Source organism: Lithobates pipiens, unplaced genomic scaffold (assembly GCF_037356315.1).
Source record: "Lithobates pipiens isolate NorthernLeopardFrog02 unplaced genomic scaffold, aLitPip1_a1.2 Scaffold_3, whole genome shotgun sequence".
NCBI lineage: Eukaryota > Metazoa > Chordata > Amphibia > Anura > Ranidae > Lithobates > Lithobates pipiens.
The window spans coordinates 266,285,089-266,302,715 of record NW_027507790.1 but is presented as its reverse complement, the minus strand read 5'-3'; the positions used below and the strand labels follow the sequence as shown (position 1 = coordinate 266,302,715).

The 17,627-nt window shown below is 45.0% G+C and overlaps 1 protein-coding gene across 1 annotated transcript in view; it reads left to right on the top strand.

The window, feature by feature from the left end:
- KIAA1328 (KIAA1328 ortholog) overlaps positions 1 to 17,183 on the top strand; it is a 206,429-nt gene extending 189,246 nt beyond the window's left edge. Inside the window, exon 11 of the mRNA XM_077463114.1 lies at positions 12,994 to 17,183. Within this exon, the coding sequence (XP_077319240.1) occupies positions 12,994 to 13,216 (223 nt within the window). The 3' untranslated portion in view covers positions 13,217 to 17,183. The remainder of the gene's footprint in view (positions 1 to 12,993) is intronic.
- Positions 17,184 to 17,627: the final 444 nt, after the last annotated feature.

Sequence of the window (17,627 nt, the reverse complement as noted above, 5' to 3'; positions counted from 1 at the left end):
TTAGAGGAGCTATACCATATATACTATTAGAGGAGATATACCGTATATACTATTAGAAGAAAGATACTTTATATACTATTAGAAGAAAGATACTTTATATACTATTAGAAGAAAGATACTTTATATACTATTAGAAGAAAGATACTTTATATAACATTAGAGGAGATATACTGTATATACCATTAGAGGGGATATAGTGTTGGAGGGGATCTAGTGTATATAGTGTTGAAGGGGATCTAGTGTATATACCATTTTTATATAACCACTTGACAACTGGGCACTTAAACCCCCCTCCTGCGCAGGCCAATTTTCAGCTTTCAGTGTTCTCACACTTTGAATGACACTTACTCAGTCATGTAACACTGTACCCAAATGAATTTGTTTTTTCCTTTTTTTTCATACACATAGAGCTTTCTTTTGGTGGTATTTGATCACCTCTGGGTTTTTTTTTTGCGCTATAAATTAAAAAAAAAAATTTTGAAAACGCCACATTTTTCTTGGTTTCTGTGATACAATTTTGCAAATTATACATTTTTCTTCATAAATTTTGGCCACAATTTATACTGCTACATATCTTTGGTAAAAATAACCCAAATTAGTGGATATTATTTGGTCTTTGTGAAAGTTAGAGAGTCTACAAGCTGTGGTGCAAATCATAAAAAAAGTGATCACATCTGATGTACTGGTGGCCTATCATTTCTTGCGACCCAAAAAAGCCAAGAAAGTACAAATATCCCTCAAATTACCCCTTTTTTTTTTTAAATTAAACATTCCAAGGTATTTAGTAAGAGGCATGGTGAGATTTTTGATGTCTTTTTTTTTACACACAAAATTGTCACTGTGATAGGTTATTGCTCTCACATGGCATGTGTATACCACAAATGACACCCCAAAATACATTCTGCTACTCCTCCTGAGTATTACAATACCACGTGTGGGACTTTTTCACAGCCTGGCCACTTAGAGAGGCCCAACATGCAGGGAGCGCCATCACGTGTTCTAGGAGCATAAATTACACATCTAATTTGTTGACTATCTATTACACTTTTCAAGGCCCTGGAGCACCAGGACAATGACGGGTGGCACTGATGACGGGTGGCACTGATGACGGGTGGCACTGATGACGGGTGGCACTGATGACGGGTGGCACTGATGACGGGTGGCACCGATGATGGGCTTTTTCTTAAATTTTCTTCCCACACAGGATTTTCAGCACCTCAAACTTGGCACACTTTACCATTTTCAACGGCTTGAATCTAGAAAAGACATTTCAAAAGCAAAGCCCTGTCTCTACCAAGATGGCTGCCTCCACACAGACATAGTGCAGAACAAGTCAGTGATTGGGAAAGATTAGATGCAGGGAGACCACAGGCAATACTAGTGAGCAGCCCTTTGCCCAACTTTTTAGGCATCTTTCACAGTAGAGGTAATTTAAAAAAAATATGGGCATATTTGCATATGGCCATACTTCTCTTGCAGATCACTTACCCGGAATCAGTTTACAGCAGGCTAATGTCAGCTGACGTCGCAGAGCCACTCGAGGCTGCGGAAGGATCCCGACAATATTATTAGGATCCCCCCAGATGCCTGATCAGCTGCTGGCTCAGCGTGTCGCTGAGAGCCTGAGCCCGGTTGCTCCTGCACCCTCCTCAGCCCAGCATTCCAATGAGTTCTGGAGGGGCAGCAATCGACGGTCACCGATCTTGCTTTGAGCAGACCAAGAATTGAGCGATCATTGGTCATGTGATCACTCAGGCTTAGACCCCTTTCACACCGCCGAGCGTATAGCGTCGGCGGTAAAACGCCGCTAAAAATAGCTGCGTTTTACCGTCGGATTTGTGGCGCATTTCGGCCGCTAGCGGGGTGCTTTTACCCCCGCTAGCGGCCAAGAAAGGGTTAAAACCACCCGCAATATGGCGCAATAGCGGCGTTTTGCTGGCGGTATAGCCGCACTGCCCCATTGATTTCACTGGGGAGCAGCGGTGGAGGAGCGGTAAACACACCGCTCCTTCACCGCTACAAAGAAGCTGCTGGCAGGACTGTACCTGACGTCCTGTCAGCGCACCACTCCGGTGTGAAAGCCAGATGTTACAGCATGATAGATGTGGTGGTAATAAACATCTATACAAAGATAAGTATCCATTTCGGTGAACACACAAATGCCCAACATAGGTGTTTTACCTGAATATTTCCAATATACACACTCCTCTGCTGCACAAACCGCTTCACACTCCCTGGAACACATAAAGACCGACCATCAAAACCACTTGCATCTAAATTTCTCCTCTTTTTCTCTTCAATGAGGTGGTAATATTTTCCATAGAATGCTTTTCGGCCATTTTGACAAACCGCAGTGAAAGTGTAGGCGGGGATTCCTGCTTCCGAAGTGCTGGTATGCAAGCCCTGGCGGCATTATCTTTACAAGTTTTAAAATATCAACGCTAAAAGTTCAGCTGTTGAAGCACAATGTAAATGACAACAACCTTTTTGAAATGTCTTCTCTGGATTCAAGCCATTGAAAATGGTAAAATGTGCCAAAGTTTGAGGTACTGAAAATCCTACGTGGGAAGAAAATTTAAGAAAAAGCATTTCTTTAATGGCAAAGTCTGTGTATTAAATACACTGTGCGCTATATATCTGTGGACATCTGACCATTACTCCTATATGAGCTTGTTGAATATCCCATTCCCAATTCATGGAAATTATTATGGAGTTGGCCTAGTTTGTGACTATAACAGCCTCCTATCTTCTGTTTTTACAAGATTTTGGAGTGTTTCTGGGAATGTATGCCCATTTGTCAGGTCAGGTACTGATGTTGGATGAGAAGAACTGGATCACAGTGTGTTCAAATTCATTGTAAAGGCGTTCAGTATGGTTGAGGTCAAAGCTCTGTGCAGGATGCTTAAAGAGGAAGTAAACCCTTCCAAACAACTTGGACCTATAGGTAAGCCTAGATTAAGGCTTACCTGTAGGTCCAAGCAATATCTCCTAAACCTATATGGTTTAGGAGATATTTGCCCGAAAATGGGCACCGCTGTCTACGGCGCATGCGCCGTAGACAGCGGCGCGCAGGCGCACTAAATGCGGCAAATCCAAGAATGGATTTGCCAAATTTGTCGACTCCCGTGCGCATGCGCGGGAGTGACGTCATCGCGGCTTCGCCGTATGACAGCAACGGAGCTGCGAGGCGCGACTCCCGTGCGCATGTGCGGGAGTGACGTCATCGCGGTTGCGCCGCTGTCATTGGTCGGAGCTGCGAGACGCCACCAGCAAGATGGACGCGGCGGACTACAGGGATCAGCGGCGACTTCGCTGGCTCCTGTGTCAGGTAAGTGACACATAATGAGCTACTATGCGATGCATAGTAGTCCATTATGCTTTACCTTTGCAGGGAAAAAAAGAGGAAGTAAACCCATCAGGGTTTACTTCCTCTTTAAGTTCCTCCACACCAAACCACTCAAACCATATCTTTATGGAGCTGGATTGGTGCACAGGGACACAGTTGTGTTGGAACAGAAAAGGCCATCCACAAAAGGCCGGGTCCTGATGATTGAGAACACGTGGCTCATAACTGGTGTTCCATTTCATATATTCAGTAGGGTTGAGGTCACGGCTCTGCAGGACACGCAGGTTCCTCCACATCAAGCTCCTCAAACCATATCTTTATGGAGCTGGTTTGGTGCACAGGGACACAGTTATGTTGGGACACAGAAGGCCATCCCCAAAAGGCCAGATACTGATGATCGATGAGAACACCTGGCTCACAACTGGTGTTCCATTTCATATATTCAGTAGGGTTGAGGGCATGACTCTGCAGGACACGCAAGTTCCTCCACATCAAGCTCCTCAAACCATGTCTTTATGGGGCTGGATTTGTAGACGGGCACAGTCATACTGGAGCAAAAAATATCTTCACCAAACTGTGACCACAAGGTTAAAAGAGCACAGTCATTTACAATGTCTTTGTAGGCTGTAGATCAGTGATTCTCAACCAGGGTTCCTCCAGAGGTTGTAGGGGTTCCTTCAGCATTAGGTCCCGTGTAAGCTCTGATAAGTAGTTTGAAGATTACAGCTGGCTCTTTCCTCATTTTAGACTGCTAAATTGAGCTGAGGGGAACAAAGTATAAGGGTGTATAATTCTGCATGGGGCAGGGTTGTTGAAAAGCTTACTTTTAAAGTAACCCTCAAAGGTCTCTAAAGCATGTTAAAATGGCAACCAGAGTCAGATTGAGACCCCTCAAAGCACTTGTCCTTCAGTGATCTTCTGGAGCACCCTGGGAGCCCTGCATCTTGTGGAGCTCTAATATGTATTTTTGATACTTCCAAGTAAAGTTCCAAGCTGGCTTGCCCTCTTCTGCTTCCCACACCAATCTTATTGGCTCAACACTGTAATGGACTGCACCATTGATCACCATTGATCAGTAGAAAGGGAGCTGGAAAGCAAATTGGAGCTCGCAGGTTTAAGAGCACAAAGGGGTGCTACTGAGGATCATTAAAGGTCTATGCAGGCACCTATAGTTGGCTGCATTTTACTTTAGATGGTATTTTACCAGTTAGAGACAGGTTTGCTTTAGATTACACCAGTCATAAAGCTGCAAACCCAGTGATTTAAATGCCAAATGATCAGTAGATCGAGCTATCCTTTTGAAGCGTATCTAAATGTAACAACAAAAATGTAATCTTTTGCTGCTTACCAGTCCTTGTAAGGGGTGGCTGGTTGTCCTTCTTTTTTTTTTTTTTCTTCTTCTCTTCCTTTTTCCTCCTCTTTCCTATTCTGTCCTCCTTCCTCATCCTCATCCTCCTCCTCCTCCCCCTTTTTATCTTTCCTCCTTTATTTTTTTCCCTTCCTTATTTTTTCTTTCTTCCTTCCCTCCCTTTCTTCCTTCCCTCCCTTTCTTCCTTCCCTCCCTTTCTTCCTTCCCTTTTTCCTCCCTCCCTTCCCTTTCTTCCCTCCCCTCCCTCCCTCCCCTCCCTCCCTCCCTCCCCTCCCTCCCTCCCTCCCCTCCCTCCCCTCCCTCCCCTCCCTCCCTCCTTCCTTCCCTCCCTCCTTCCTTCCTTCCCTCCCTCCCTCCCTCCCTCCCTCCCTCCCTCCCTCCCTCCCTCCCTCCCTTCCCTCCCCCTCCCCTCCCTTTCCCCTTCCTTCCCTTTCTTTTCTCTGCTTCCCTTCCCTCCCTTTCTTTTCTATCCTTCCCTTCCCTCCCTTTCTTTTCTCTCCTTCCCTCCCCTCCCTTTCTTTTCTATCCTTCCCTTCCCTCCCTTTCTTTTCCCTCCCCCCCCTCCTCCCCCTCCTCCTCCCTTTCTTCTTTTCCTCCCTCCCCCTCCTCCCTTTCTCCCCCTCCTCCCTTTCTCCCCCTCCTCCCTTTCTCCCCCTCCTCCCTTTCTCCCCCTCCTCCCTTTCTTCTTTTCCTTCCATCCCTCCCTCCCTCTCCTCCCCTCCCTCCTCCCTTTCTTCTTTTCCCTCCCCCCTCCTCCTCCCTTTCTTCTTTTCCTCCCTCCCCCTCCTCCCTTTCTCCCCCTCCTCCCTTTCTCCCTCCCTCCCCCTCCTCCCTTTCTCCTTTCTCCTTTTTTTGCCTTTTGCAAATAATGCACTTCCCATCTTTGGGTGGCTATGCTCACTTCTCCACTGTATCTTTGGGAGCAGCCATTGCTGTCAGCTAGGCTGGGCTTTAAACATGTCTGCATTGCTCATCTCTATCACAATGAGGGATGATGGGATATATAGGTTACAGGAAAAGGATGACCTTGTTTGTGCTTCCAGTTAATCTCTCAGGAAGTGATGAGGACACTGTCTGGCCAGATCAATAGATATTTTCTGTAATTGCTGAAAGAGTTCTTGTCCTAAAAAAAAAAAATACAAATGCTTCCACCACATCTATGGACTGGTATGCTGAATCAAATAACTTTTTTTTATTTTGGGGTTTTTATGTATCCTTTTACAAGTGACATTTTCGGGACCGGTCAGAAATGGCGGCGGTATAATAGGGGAGATATTTTCCAAAACACACCAGACTTCTGTCATATAATCTCATGGGAGAAGGTTTCCAGCTGCTACTCTTAAGCCTACTTTCGTGTAAATTGGCAGATAACAGAATTACATAAATGTCAAATACCCGTGTGGACATTTGGAAACACTACTGGCTTTGTATATAGTAACTCTTTATGCTTCAAGATGAGTGACCCTTTAAATAGCCCAATAGCAATCTCCGTATTGCCTTTCTGTGCACATACACCGGTGTCAGCGGAGGAGAGAAACGTGAAATGCCTTTGCCTTGCTGCGATCTGAATGGACCATCTGACCCATGTCATGGGCATCCGGGCTCACAGCCGACAATAAATTGCCACCAGCGATGTGCGGTCTAACCCTTGACACGCCGACTTCTCTGTACCTGCCAGACAGTCAGCATTGTTTACCCAGAGTCCTCTAGTTGCCTCTAATTGGCTGCTCCGTCATAAAATGCAGCCACCTGTCATATTGCTTAACCTGCATGCGAGGGGAGACAGCTGTGCGCTTTGTTGAAATGCCAAAGAGCAGAGAGCTCCACATTAGGAAGGACACATTATCAGCCATTTAAAAAAAAAAAAAAGGAATGATTCCCTGGACAGGCGAGCAGGCAGCCAGTTCTCCGTCATTTTGTGCCGAGAGCGCCGGGGGCTCTTCAAATTAAGCAGGATGGGTGAACTTCTCCGGGGTTGTTTATGTCGTCTTATTAGCAAAAGCTGACAGTACAGCAAGCACTGTTACTATAAGTCTTGGAATTACTGAAAGCTATCCGGGCTTCTCTTACGACAGGGCTGTGTTTATTAACCAGGGCTATGCTGCCGTTCAGTATAAAGTGTGCACTCTGGTTCCTCTAAACACGAGATACTCCCCTTGGGACTCATTTATGAAGCTGTCTTAAAGTATATCCTAACCAGTGGTGACCCATCCATAAGGGAGCCTGAGCCTCCAAAAAAGGGTGGGCTCGGGGCACAGAGCACTGCGTCTGGAGCCCACCCAGTTGTTTGACAATAGCGAATTAATATACGGTATTGTCTTCCTGAATCTCCTCCCAGCCAATCGGGAAGCATGTCCTTAGACCCAATTGGCCAAGAGGAGAAGCGATCGTATTGGCTGCCAAGGAGGAGGAGATGCAGGAGACGCCGGGGTGTAGCCACGGAGGAGGAGAAGCAAGGTAAAGCCGACGAGAAGGAAGCGTTGCCCACGACCTAGATGGAGTAAGTGCAGGGATTGTGGGCTGAGGCGGCGTGGGGGGGGGGGACCGACTGGTGGGGTGTCGGGTGGTTTGTTTGCCGCCCCCTAAAAAGGGAGCACCAGCCGCCACTGCTCCTAACCCAGGGGTAGCAGCCTCGCCACTTCAGTTGATGTGGAGCTACAAGACCCACGAGGCATTGCAAGACTGACAGCCACAGGAATGACTTGCGGAGACATCATGGGAATTTGTAGTTTCACCACTGCTGGAGTGCCAAGGGCGTCTACCTCTGTGCTGACCTAAGAAAAAAACTTAGCAGAACTCCAGCCAAAAATAAGCATAACATAAAAATAAAAGAACCAGGTCTTGCTGCAGTATTCAATTTCGATCTAGAGATTTCTCCCACAGTACTTTTGTCTGCTGCAAGGTGTCCTTGAATGGTCAATATCATTCTACATATTTCCACTGAGCCTAGGTTGTCCTGAACCCACTCCCAGCCTGTGACTGGACAGTGAAAGGAGAAGCAGCAAAGTGATGAGCTCATCTGTCACTCTGCTTTCACCCATGCTTCTTTTTTGTGTGAACTGACTGGCTCCTTGTGCTGATTATTTCTCTCGCACTCCAGCCCTTCTGTAGAGGGATTGCAAGTAACTGATACCAGGTCTAATTCAGGTACTAACACTGCTTATATTTATAAATACATTTGATATATTAATGATTACAGAACTGCACTCGTTTGTCTTTCATATATTTTAATATATTGCAGTTTACCAGTCCTCAGATGTGGTGGCTGCTATAGGTATTCTCCCCCCCCCCCCCCCTGGAAATCCGGTCAGTGACACTTCCTGTCCTAAGATGACAACAAACACTCACTGTACTGTATTTATTGGGCAGTTGTCTCCCTAGAAGAGGAAGTGTTAGGACTCCCTTAAAAATACGGAGAGGTGGTTTTGTAGTCCACAGAGCTAGGAGCGTTGTAACTGAAGAGCACAGCAGTTTTCCGCCTTGTGAACCGTAGAACAGATCATGCTAGACTACATTGACAGTGGTTATAAGCAGCTTGTGAGTTGCATCAAAGCTTACCCACTGTCCTTTCCCCACTTGTAGGGATAGACTGGTATTTTAGGGGTTGGGGTCATTTTGATGCCCCACTTTTATGAAGTTCTACCTGGCGCTTTACATATAGGCCAGGCTGTGGACCTTGATGTATTTTAAAATTAATTTACTGACATTAATATTATGCAAAACAAGCCATTACTGACCTCTGTAGCTGCAGCCACTGTGGCACAATTTATCTCCAGAATTCGGTCTCATCTCCCAGTAGCCCTGCTCATCTGCTGTTTGGTAAGAAGTTGCAACACCCCAGCAGCGTTTCCCAAAGAGAAGATGAAAGGCATTGGATACCCCTCGCCAAATCTAGTTCAGTAGAGCATTAAATAAACCCTCCCTACAGTATACACTGTTGGCCAAGGGCTGCTAGGCAGTGCAGGGGTTGTGGTTTAGGTTCCAAACAGGAACTTGGGTACACTGAGAGTTGAGGGAGATTTGTATTTGTGTTCGTTCCTTCCTTCCTTCCTTCCTTCCTTCCTACCCTTCCTACCCTTCCTACCTCCCTTCCTTCCTCCCTTCCTTCCTCCCTTCCTTCCTCCTTTCCTTCCTTCCTTCCTTTCCTTCCTTCCTTCCTCCTTCCTTCCTCCCTTCCTTCCTCCCTTCCTTCCTTCCTCCCTCCCTTCCTTCCTTCCTTCCTTCCTCCCTCCCTCCCTCCCTCCCTCCCTCGCTTCCTTCCTTCCTTCCCTCCCTCACTTCCCTCCCTCACTTCCCTCCCTCACTTCCCTCCCTCACTTCCCTCCCTCACTTCCCTCCCTCACTTCGCTCCCTCACTTCGCTCCCTCCCTTCCCTCCCTCGCTCCCTCCCTTCCCTTCCCTCCCTTTCCTTCCTTCCTTCCTTCCCTCCCTTTCCTTCCTTCCTTCCTTCCCTCCCTTTCCTTCCTTCCTTCCTTCCTTCCCTCCCTTTCCTTCCTTCCTTCCTTCCCTCCCTTTCCTTCCTTCCTTCCTTCCCTTCCTTCCTTCCTTCCTCCTTGCTTCTCTCCCTCCCTTTCCTTTCTCCTTCCTCCCCTCCCCTCTCAGTGCACAAAGCAAGGTCCATAAAGGCATGGATGAGAGAGTTTTGGGTGGAGAAACTTGACTGGCCTGCACAGAGTCTTGACCTCAACTCGATATAACACCTTTAGGATGAATTAAAGCGGAGACTGCGAGCCAGGCCTTCTCGTCCAATATCAGTGCCTGACCTCACAAATGCGCTTCTGGAAGAATGGTCAAACATTCCCATAGACACACTCCTAAACCTTGTGGACAACCTTCCCAGAAGAGTTGAAGCTGCAAAGGGTGGGCCAACTCAGTATTGAACCCCTACGCACTAAGACTGAGGGATGCCATTACATTTCGTGTGTGTAGGCAGGCGTTCCAATACTTTTGGCAATACAGTGTATCGATTTATTTATCTATTACTGTTTGTTAACCAAAACTGTTTCCCCAACAGTCTTTAGTGTTCAGTCCTGTCATAATGAAGATTTCAGTTGAAATGAATGTAGAGAAGTTGAATCACCCACCATGCCAGTATTACAACCTACTGCTGTGTTGGTATTACTTTTTGGATAATGCAGTGTGGAAACCATTGAGGATCATGCAGCGAGGGAATGAGACTCTTTGGAGGGGAGTTGGGGGAGACTGGTCGATCACCTGGGAAGTTTTGCTACTGGTGGGGTGTAAAAACCAGTGGCTGACTCACCAGTATAAGTTTTGCAGTTGGACTGGCCCTTTAGCGGTGGCTGCGGTAGTGCTATAGCTGTACTATGAAAGGCCTGAAATTTGTTTACCTGACTTGTAGAATTGTGGGAAATAAAAACGTTTATTCTACAAGCAAGCACTCGTTATTGCGAAAAGTAATGTCTCCGTCTTGCCAGTTCCAATTCCCTGAACCAATCTGCCAGTTGAGTACCGTCCCCCGCTCTGCGTCTTTTTTTTTTTTTGCTGAGGCACCTTTCATCACGTAACGCACAATCATGCCACGGTTGTCCCGACGCTCTGGGTAAACCGATGGCGCCTCATTGGATCATCATGCTTCATCCCACCCAACAAGAGAGCCTTGTGCTTCTGCCTCGTCCACCTCGAACAGATTGCCGAGCTCCAAAGTGAATAATACTCCTGATGTTCTCCCGCTGCCCTTTTTATCTTTGTAAAATGATTGTATTGATTTGTTGGGTGCAATGCACGCACTCGAGCACCTGTTCCTATCTATCAGTGCTGCGCCAAGTACCGCTCTTTCTCCTTCGTTAAATAACCCCCTCACTTGTTCTGCACATTATTGGCCCCCAACTCATAAATTCTACCTTATTGCCGCTGTCTTTTCTTTTTTTTTTTTTTTTTTCTTCTTCTGGAGAGATTCTCAGTCTAACCATTGCCTGTGCAGAAAGGGAATAACAATGTAGCTCTGAAACCTCCGCCAAAAATATTCCTGTTTACAGCTTATTACAAATCTGCTGTTTTTGCATCAGGATTTGATTAGCCTTGTTTTGTTTTCTAAAACGAGAGTGGCGTATATTGCAAGGATTTTTAAGGACCTTTAAGAATCCTGCCAACTTCTTTAGAGGTAGTACGGATTCTGTGTGTTTTTTTTTTTTTTTTGCCGACTTAAAGGATGTTATTAGTGCAGAGCTTGGCAATCAGTGTTGCAAACCACTTTTTTTTGTTACCTAAAGACGCCTTCCTAGCACTGATTAGAGGAGACCTCTGTACTGAGACTACAAGGAGTGTTTTTAGTCCAATCCACCAATAGCCGCCTCTGTAACAGGAATTGACCCAAGAACTGCTACCTTAAACAGGTGCATCCAAAAAGACAATGTTGCTGACCGTGTTTAGGACAGCTGTTCTCAACCTATTTAATATGGAGGTTCCCTTGATAAGTTTTTTTTGTTTAAAGGAACCCCAGATGATTACTATAGCTACAGCTCACTGTACATTACTGTGTTGGTCTGTGGGAAGAATGTTCCTTACATTGGTGATCAGTGGGAAGAATGTTCCTTACATTGGTGATCAGTGGGAAGAATGTTCCTTACATTGGTGATCAGTTGGAAGAATGTTCCTTAAATTGGTGATCAGTGGGAAGAATGTTCCTTACATTGGTGATGAGTTGGAAGAATGTTCCTTACATTGATGGTCATTAGGAAGAATGTTCCTTACATTGGTGATCAGTGGGAAGAATGTTCCTTACATTGGTGATGAGTTGGAAGAATGTTCCTTACATTGGTGATTGGTGGGAAGGATGGTCTTTACATTGGCGATTAGTGCAACCAATGTTCCTTACATTGGTGATCAGTTGGAAGAATGTTCTTTACATTGGTGATCAGTGGGAAGAATGTTCTTTACATTGGTGATCAGTGGGAAGAATGTTCCTTACATTGGTGACCAGTGGGAAGGATGTTTCTTACATTGGTGATTAGTGGGAAGGATGTTCCTTACATTGGTGATTAGTGGGAAGAATGTTCCTTACATTGGTGATCAGTGGGAAGAATGTTTCTTACATTGGTGACAATGGGAAGGATGTTTCTTACATTGGTGATTAGTGGGAAGGATGTTCCTTACATTGGTGATTAGTGGGAAGGATGTCCCTTACATTGGTGATTAGTGGGAAGGATGTCCCTTACATTGGTGATTAGTGGGAAGGATGTCCCTTACATTGGTGATTAGTGGGAAGGATGTCCCTTACATTGGCGATTAGTGCAACCAATGTTCCTTACATTGGTGATCAATGGGGAGGATGTTCCTTACATTGGTGATCAGTGGGAGGAATGTTCCTTATATTGGTGGTCAGTGGGCAACTATCTCCCTCTTACCGATTAGCTAAAAAGATCAATGGTATCAGTGGGAGCTTATTAGAAAGGCAGAAACTGCTCCTTGCTCAAGTAACCCCTAGCAACCTCTGGAGCAACCCTAAAGTTCCACGGAACCCTGCCTTGCCATAGATGCCTACTTCACCCCTTCCTTCCACAGCTGTCAGAAAAGTACTTGGGGTTGGCTGGTGTCAGGACCTAGAAGTGGCAGTGGCATCTCTCAATGGGGGCCTAGATATTGACCGCTAGACCCTGAACAGTGTCAAATGGGAGGAGGACCCATGGTCCCCTCTATACCCAGAAGAACCAGGTATTTTTCATCAGCTTAGGTAAAGGAAGGAACAGTGGAGAATCATTGGAGAGGAGAGCAATAGTTGTTTAGGTTGGAGGGTCTTTTCAGAGACACAATGGATAAATTAACATTGAAATGGTCACTCTAAGAAAAATTATTGAACAAAACAGCCCTATGTAAGTTCCGAATGGACCTGGTCAGAGCTTACACATGAAAGGTCCTCCCTCCAACTCTTTCACCCAGTGCTGTGTTGTAGAAGCAGAATAGAGCCCCATGTGGTTCCTTACCTGGAAGGACTGGCTATTTAAGTCCTTAATTAAACCAGTTTGAATCTAATGTTTCACTTTTTTAGGCTATTGAAATCCAGTTGCTGCTAGGTTTATATTCTCGTTAAGGCCTAGGTCAAGAAGGGGCGGGAGGTGGTGGTGGGTATTTCCATACGGGCAATTCAAACCCCTATTAAAGGATGTAAAATGCAGGTCAGAAGAATGTCAACTTCTGTAAAAGGCATTGGTCAATGAATTCTGAACGATTACTGAGGCCCTTCAGGCTGTCTAATTTAATATCTTCAATATTGTCCCTTAGACACCCGTTTTGACTTGTTCTCTACTCTCTCTTCCAGGTACGAGACTTCTCTCATCGACATGTTAGATGCCATCAGCCCCATCTCTTCCCAGAGGAAGCAAAGACACTACAAAGACCTGTATGACCTCAGTATTCTCAGCCCGCCGACCCGCGGATATTCCAAGCCCGCCCGCCAGCCTGTACAGCCAGCGAGGCGTGAACCACCCACCGTCGATACCGAGGAGAGGCGCATGTTGGAGGAAATCTTCTTTATCTGCTGACAGTTTGCCATAACATAGCCTTCCAAAAGACTGTCCTAACTGTGAGCCTTGCTGTGACCACAACTAAACAATAAACATTCCTGAAGTGCACCAGTCCTCTGAACACTCTGATCATCTCGCAGCCCTATGTAGCCTTAACTAACAATCGGCCAAAAGACTTCATTTGAACCCGGAGCGTTACATAATGGTGATGGGAACAGTTCCTGTCAGGGGATGGGATGTCTTCTGTTTAAACACTTGTTTGTTGGGTTTTGTTATTGCATGGATGACGGGTATACTTTTCAAATTGCACCTGAAATTTAGAAGCAGATATGAGCAGACCTAAAATTTTCCCCCGCTTTTTATTTTTTTATTTTTTTTTTATAATTATGAAGAGCTTTTTTTTCCTTTTTATTATGGACCTTTTGCTACTAGGGCCTTTTTCCTTCTTTTTCACATACACATTAAAATTCCCACATTTGTTTAAAACCCCCCAAAACATTACATATTTCCAGAAAGCACAGGGCCTATAGAATAAACGAATGGTAGTTGTATTTTATTTTTATTTTTTTGCTGTGCAGTGTTGGCGAACTGTTTATTAAATCTATACTTTCAGTAAAAAAAAAAGAATCGTATTGCTAAAAACTACTAATAATTAAGATCAAAATGAATTAAAATAGGTCAAAATTTATTCCAACTAATTCTTTAGATTTTTTATTTTTTTTTTATACATTTTTGTTGGTATACATTTTTCGTTAGGAATTTATTTATAGAAGACGGCAAAGAGAGAACATACCACTGTGACAAAACATGATCACTAGACCTTGTAACATCAATACAAAAAAATCTGATACATGCGTTGTTAAAATATCTCCGTACAGAGAGAGAGACGCCAACACGGGCAGACTGAAAAACTGTATGGAATAAATATTGATTTAACTATTTTGCTATTGTTTGGTTTATGCACAGTGATTAGGTATTTTTTTTTTTACTTTTTTTTGGGATCAAAGTGGAAGGAAAAAGAATGCTTTCAATTAACTCCATTAAGGCCCCATTCACACCTGAGCGTTTTGTAGCTTGAAGCCTGAAGCTACAAAATGCTAGAAGGGAAAAAAATGTATTATTCTCAATGGAGATGGTTCACATCTCCACTCCATGTCGCCTGAAGCCGAACGCCTGAAGCTCAAACAAGTTCCGGACCCTTTTTTGTCGCTCTTGAGCAGATTTGGGCGTTTTCCTTCTTTTAACATTGGTGACCTTTTGCCCTGCACAAAATCGCGACAAATTGTGGTAAAAGCGCTGCAAATCGTGGTAAAAACCGCCGCAAAATTGCTGTAAATTCGCGCGATTTTCTTCTTGAAAATGCTACGCTCAGGTGTGAATGCAGCCTAAATCAGTTACACCATAGTAGTACATTGAAAGACGTACAAGATGTTTCTATAGAACAGGGTTCCTCTGGAGATTGTTAGCAGTTCCTTGAACAACAAGCAATTTCTGCTTCCCAGATAAGTTCCCACTCGCACCATTGATCTATTTAGCTTTCTTTAAGGGGGGAATTCTTCCCAATAACTACAAGTGTGAGGAGCATTCTTCCCACTGACATCACACTAATGTATCATGAGTTGTAGGTATAGTAATCTTTAGGAGGAGCTCCCTGAGACTGACCAGTTATTTCAAGGGTTCCTCTTTGTTGTAAAGGTTAGAAGCTGCTACAGAGCAGTGGTCTACAAACTGGGGCCGGATTTGGCTCATTGCTTGCCTTTATCTGACCCTTGGGACACTGTTCCTCCCGCTGATATGAGCCACTATTCCTCCCACTTACTCCAACAATGAGGCACCTTTCCTTTCGTGGACACCAATGGAGAGGCAGTATTCCTCCCACTGACACCAACAATGGAGCATTATTCCTGCCACTGACACCAACAGAGACGGTATTCCTCCCACCAACAATGGAGCATTATTCCTTCCACTGACACCAAAGATGGAGCATTATTCCTTCCACCGTCACCAGTGATGGGGCATAATTCCTCCCACTGATGTAAACGATTTTGCACTTTTTTTTCCACTGACACCAACAGTGGGGCAGTATTCCTTCCACTGACACCAACAGTGGGGCAGTATTCCTTCCACTGACACCAACAGTGGGGCAGTATTCCTTCCACTGACACCAACAGTGGGGCAGTATTCCTTCCACTGACACCAACAGTGGGGCAGTATTCCTTCCACTGACACCAACAGTGGGGCAGTATTCCTTCCACTGACACCAACAGTGGGGCAGTATTCCTTCCACTGACACCAACAGTGGGGCAGTATTCCTTCCACTGACACCAACAGTGGGGCAGTATTCCTTCCACCGACACCGACAGTGGGGCAGTATTCCTTCCACCGACACTGACAGTGGGGCTGTATTCCTTCCACTGACACCCCATGTTACACGTTTCCTCCCACCAAGATAAACAATTGGGCACGATTCCTTGCACAGAATACAACAATGGGATACTATTATTCCATGAATACCAACTATGGGGTCATTGCTCAACCTCCTAATAACTATAGACAGTGTAAATTTTTGTCCTGCCGCTGACGCTGTGGCATTTTCTTCTCCCACTGGTGACAGTCTGCTCCCCCTAAAGTCTGTAGGACGGTTAACTGGCCCTTTGTTTAGAAAGTTTGGAGACCCCTGCTATGGAGGAATTTGAGGCTCTTACAGCTCTCCTTTCCTGCAAGCCAAAGCTTGGGCTAGGAGGACAGGAGAAGCTGAAGCACAGGTTTGTTGGAACACTACGCAATCACAGTTGACGCTGGACTGGGTGGGACGGGGTTGGATGCGGTGGGGCGGAGCTAGGTAGGACTGTGGTGGAACTGGGCGGTGCTGTGATTCTTACACCGACAACAGTTCCATGAAGTGCATGTGAAGCAACCATACTGTTGTCAGTAAAGCTTAGGAGGATTGCTGATTGTATAGATTAGCCGCTTAACATATCATTGACACTCCCAGCCGTTCGCATAGGGCAGTGTGAACTGCCGGCGGGAGTCGTGCGATGCGGAAAAACGCCGCGGATTCGCGGCGTTCCCACATCGCAGCGGTGTGAACCCGGCCTAAATAACGAGATTTGGAATATTCTAAAGGAGTCAGTTAATTCCACTGGGTAACCATATACCTAAACGAACACACTTTTTCTACGTATATCCGTGTTTTGCAAGCTCCATCCCCACGTATTTATGCTTTTAAAAATACATTTTAGTGCACACAAACATAATCCCCAATATATTTTTGTGGGGTAAAATATAATGCGTGAGGTTGTCAAAAAAAAAAAAAAGTAGATGCCAAGATCCACTGACTGCAGGAGGGGGCGGAGACTGGACCAGCCACCCTGCACAAGGGGAGAGAACAGCAGTGAGCGGTCTTTATTACAGGAAGTCTCGCACAGGATCACCGCACAGACCTGGAAGAAATACACAAAGCACACCGAGATCCAAGTTTTCAGCTTTCACACTTCAAATACACTACATTTTTACACACCTAATATAAGTCTTTATATTTCACCCACCCCCCTCCTCTGCTATAGAATGTCTGTTACTAAATGACAGGTGCACTTTAAATTCAGCTTCACGGTTGTGTTTCTCTCCGGGTGTCTGCTGTGCGCTCCTCCTCCAGTGTTTTTAATATCTTTGCAGTGGTGGTGCGTCATTGATGGGTTTGCTGTATGAAGCATAAGCAGCACTGCGTAACCCTATCTTCCTGGTGCCTTAGTAACCCGAATATTGTCTAATGGCAGCGTGACAACATTGAGTATTATTTTGTAAGATTTATTTTTATTAATTTATTTGAACCATTTTGTAAAGTATAATTAAAAAAAAACACACCAGGCGTAGATTTGCAACTCTTTGATTCAACAGGTTAAAGGAGAACTCCAGGCAATTAAAATAATATTCAATCCGGTTATATATTCATTTGCAAGTCATTAAATTTTATTTTTTAACTATTTGTACAATGTGTTCTGAATTTTTATTCTAACAATTTCTTGCTCACTCAAAATTAGGTTGAGAATAGGAGGGCCAACACTGAAATCCTATCCCTTTGCGAGCTGTAGCAATTGACTTTCCTAAAGTGGTTGTACACCCCACTTACATCCAGTAAAGTGACCGGCCTCAGGTGATACGCAGAGATAAAACAAATCCTACATATGTTGTACCTGTTTATTTGCGGCCCTTTCTTCTCTACATCGTTCAAATTCCAGAATTTACACTGCATTTCTGAGCTTGTGAAAGCAGGAGGTAGGGATCTGATGTCACAAACTGCACGGCTGAGTGTAATCTGAGATCTGAGTGCTGTCACTTACCCTCTGTGCTGGATAGACTTTCAGAATTGGCTCATGCAGATAGCAGAGGGATAACCGAGCAGACATCAGTTACACTAGGTGCTTTGAAT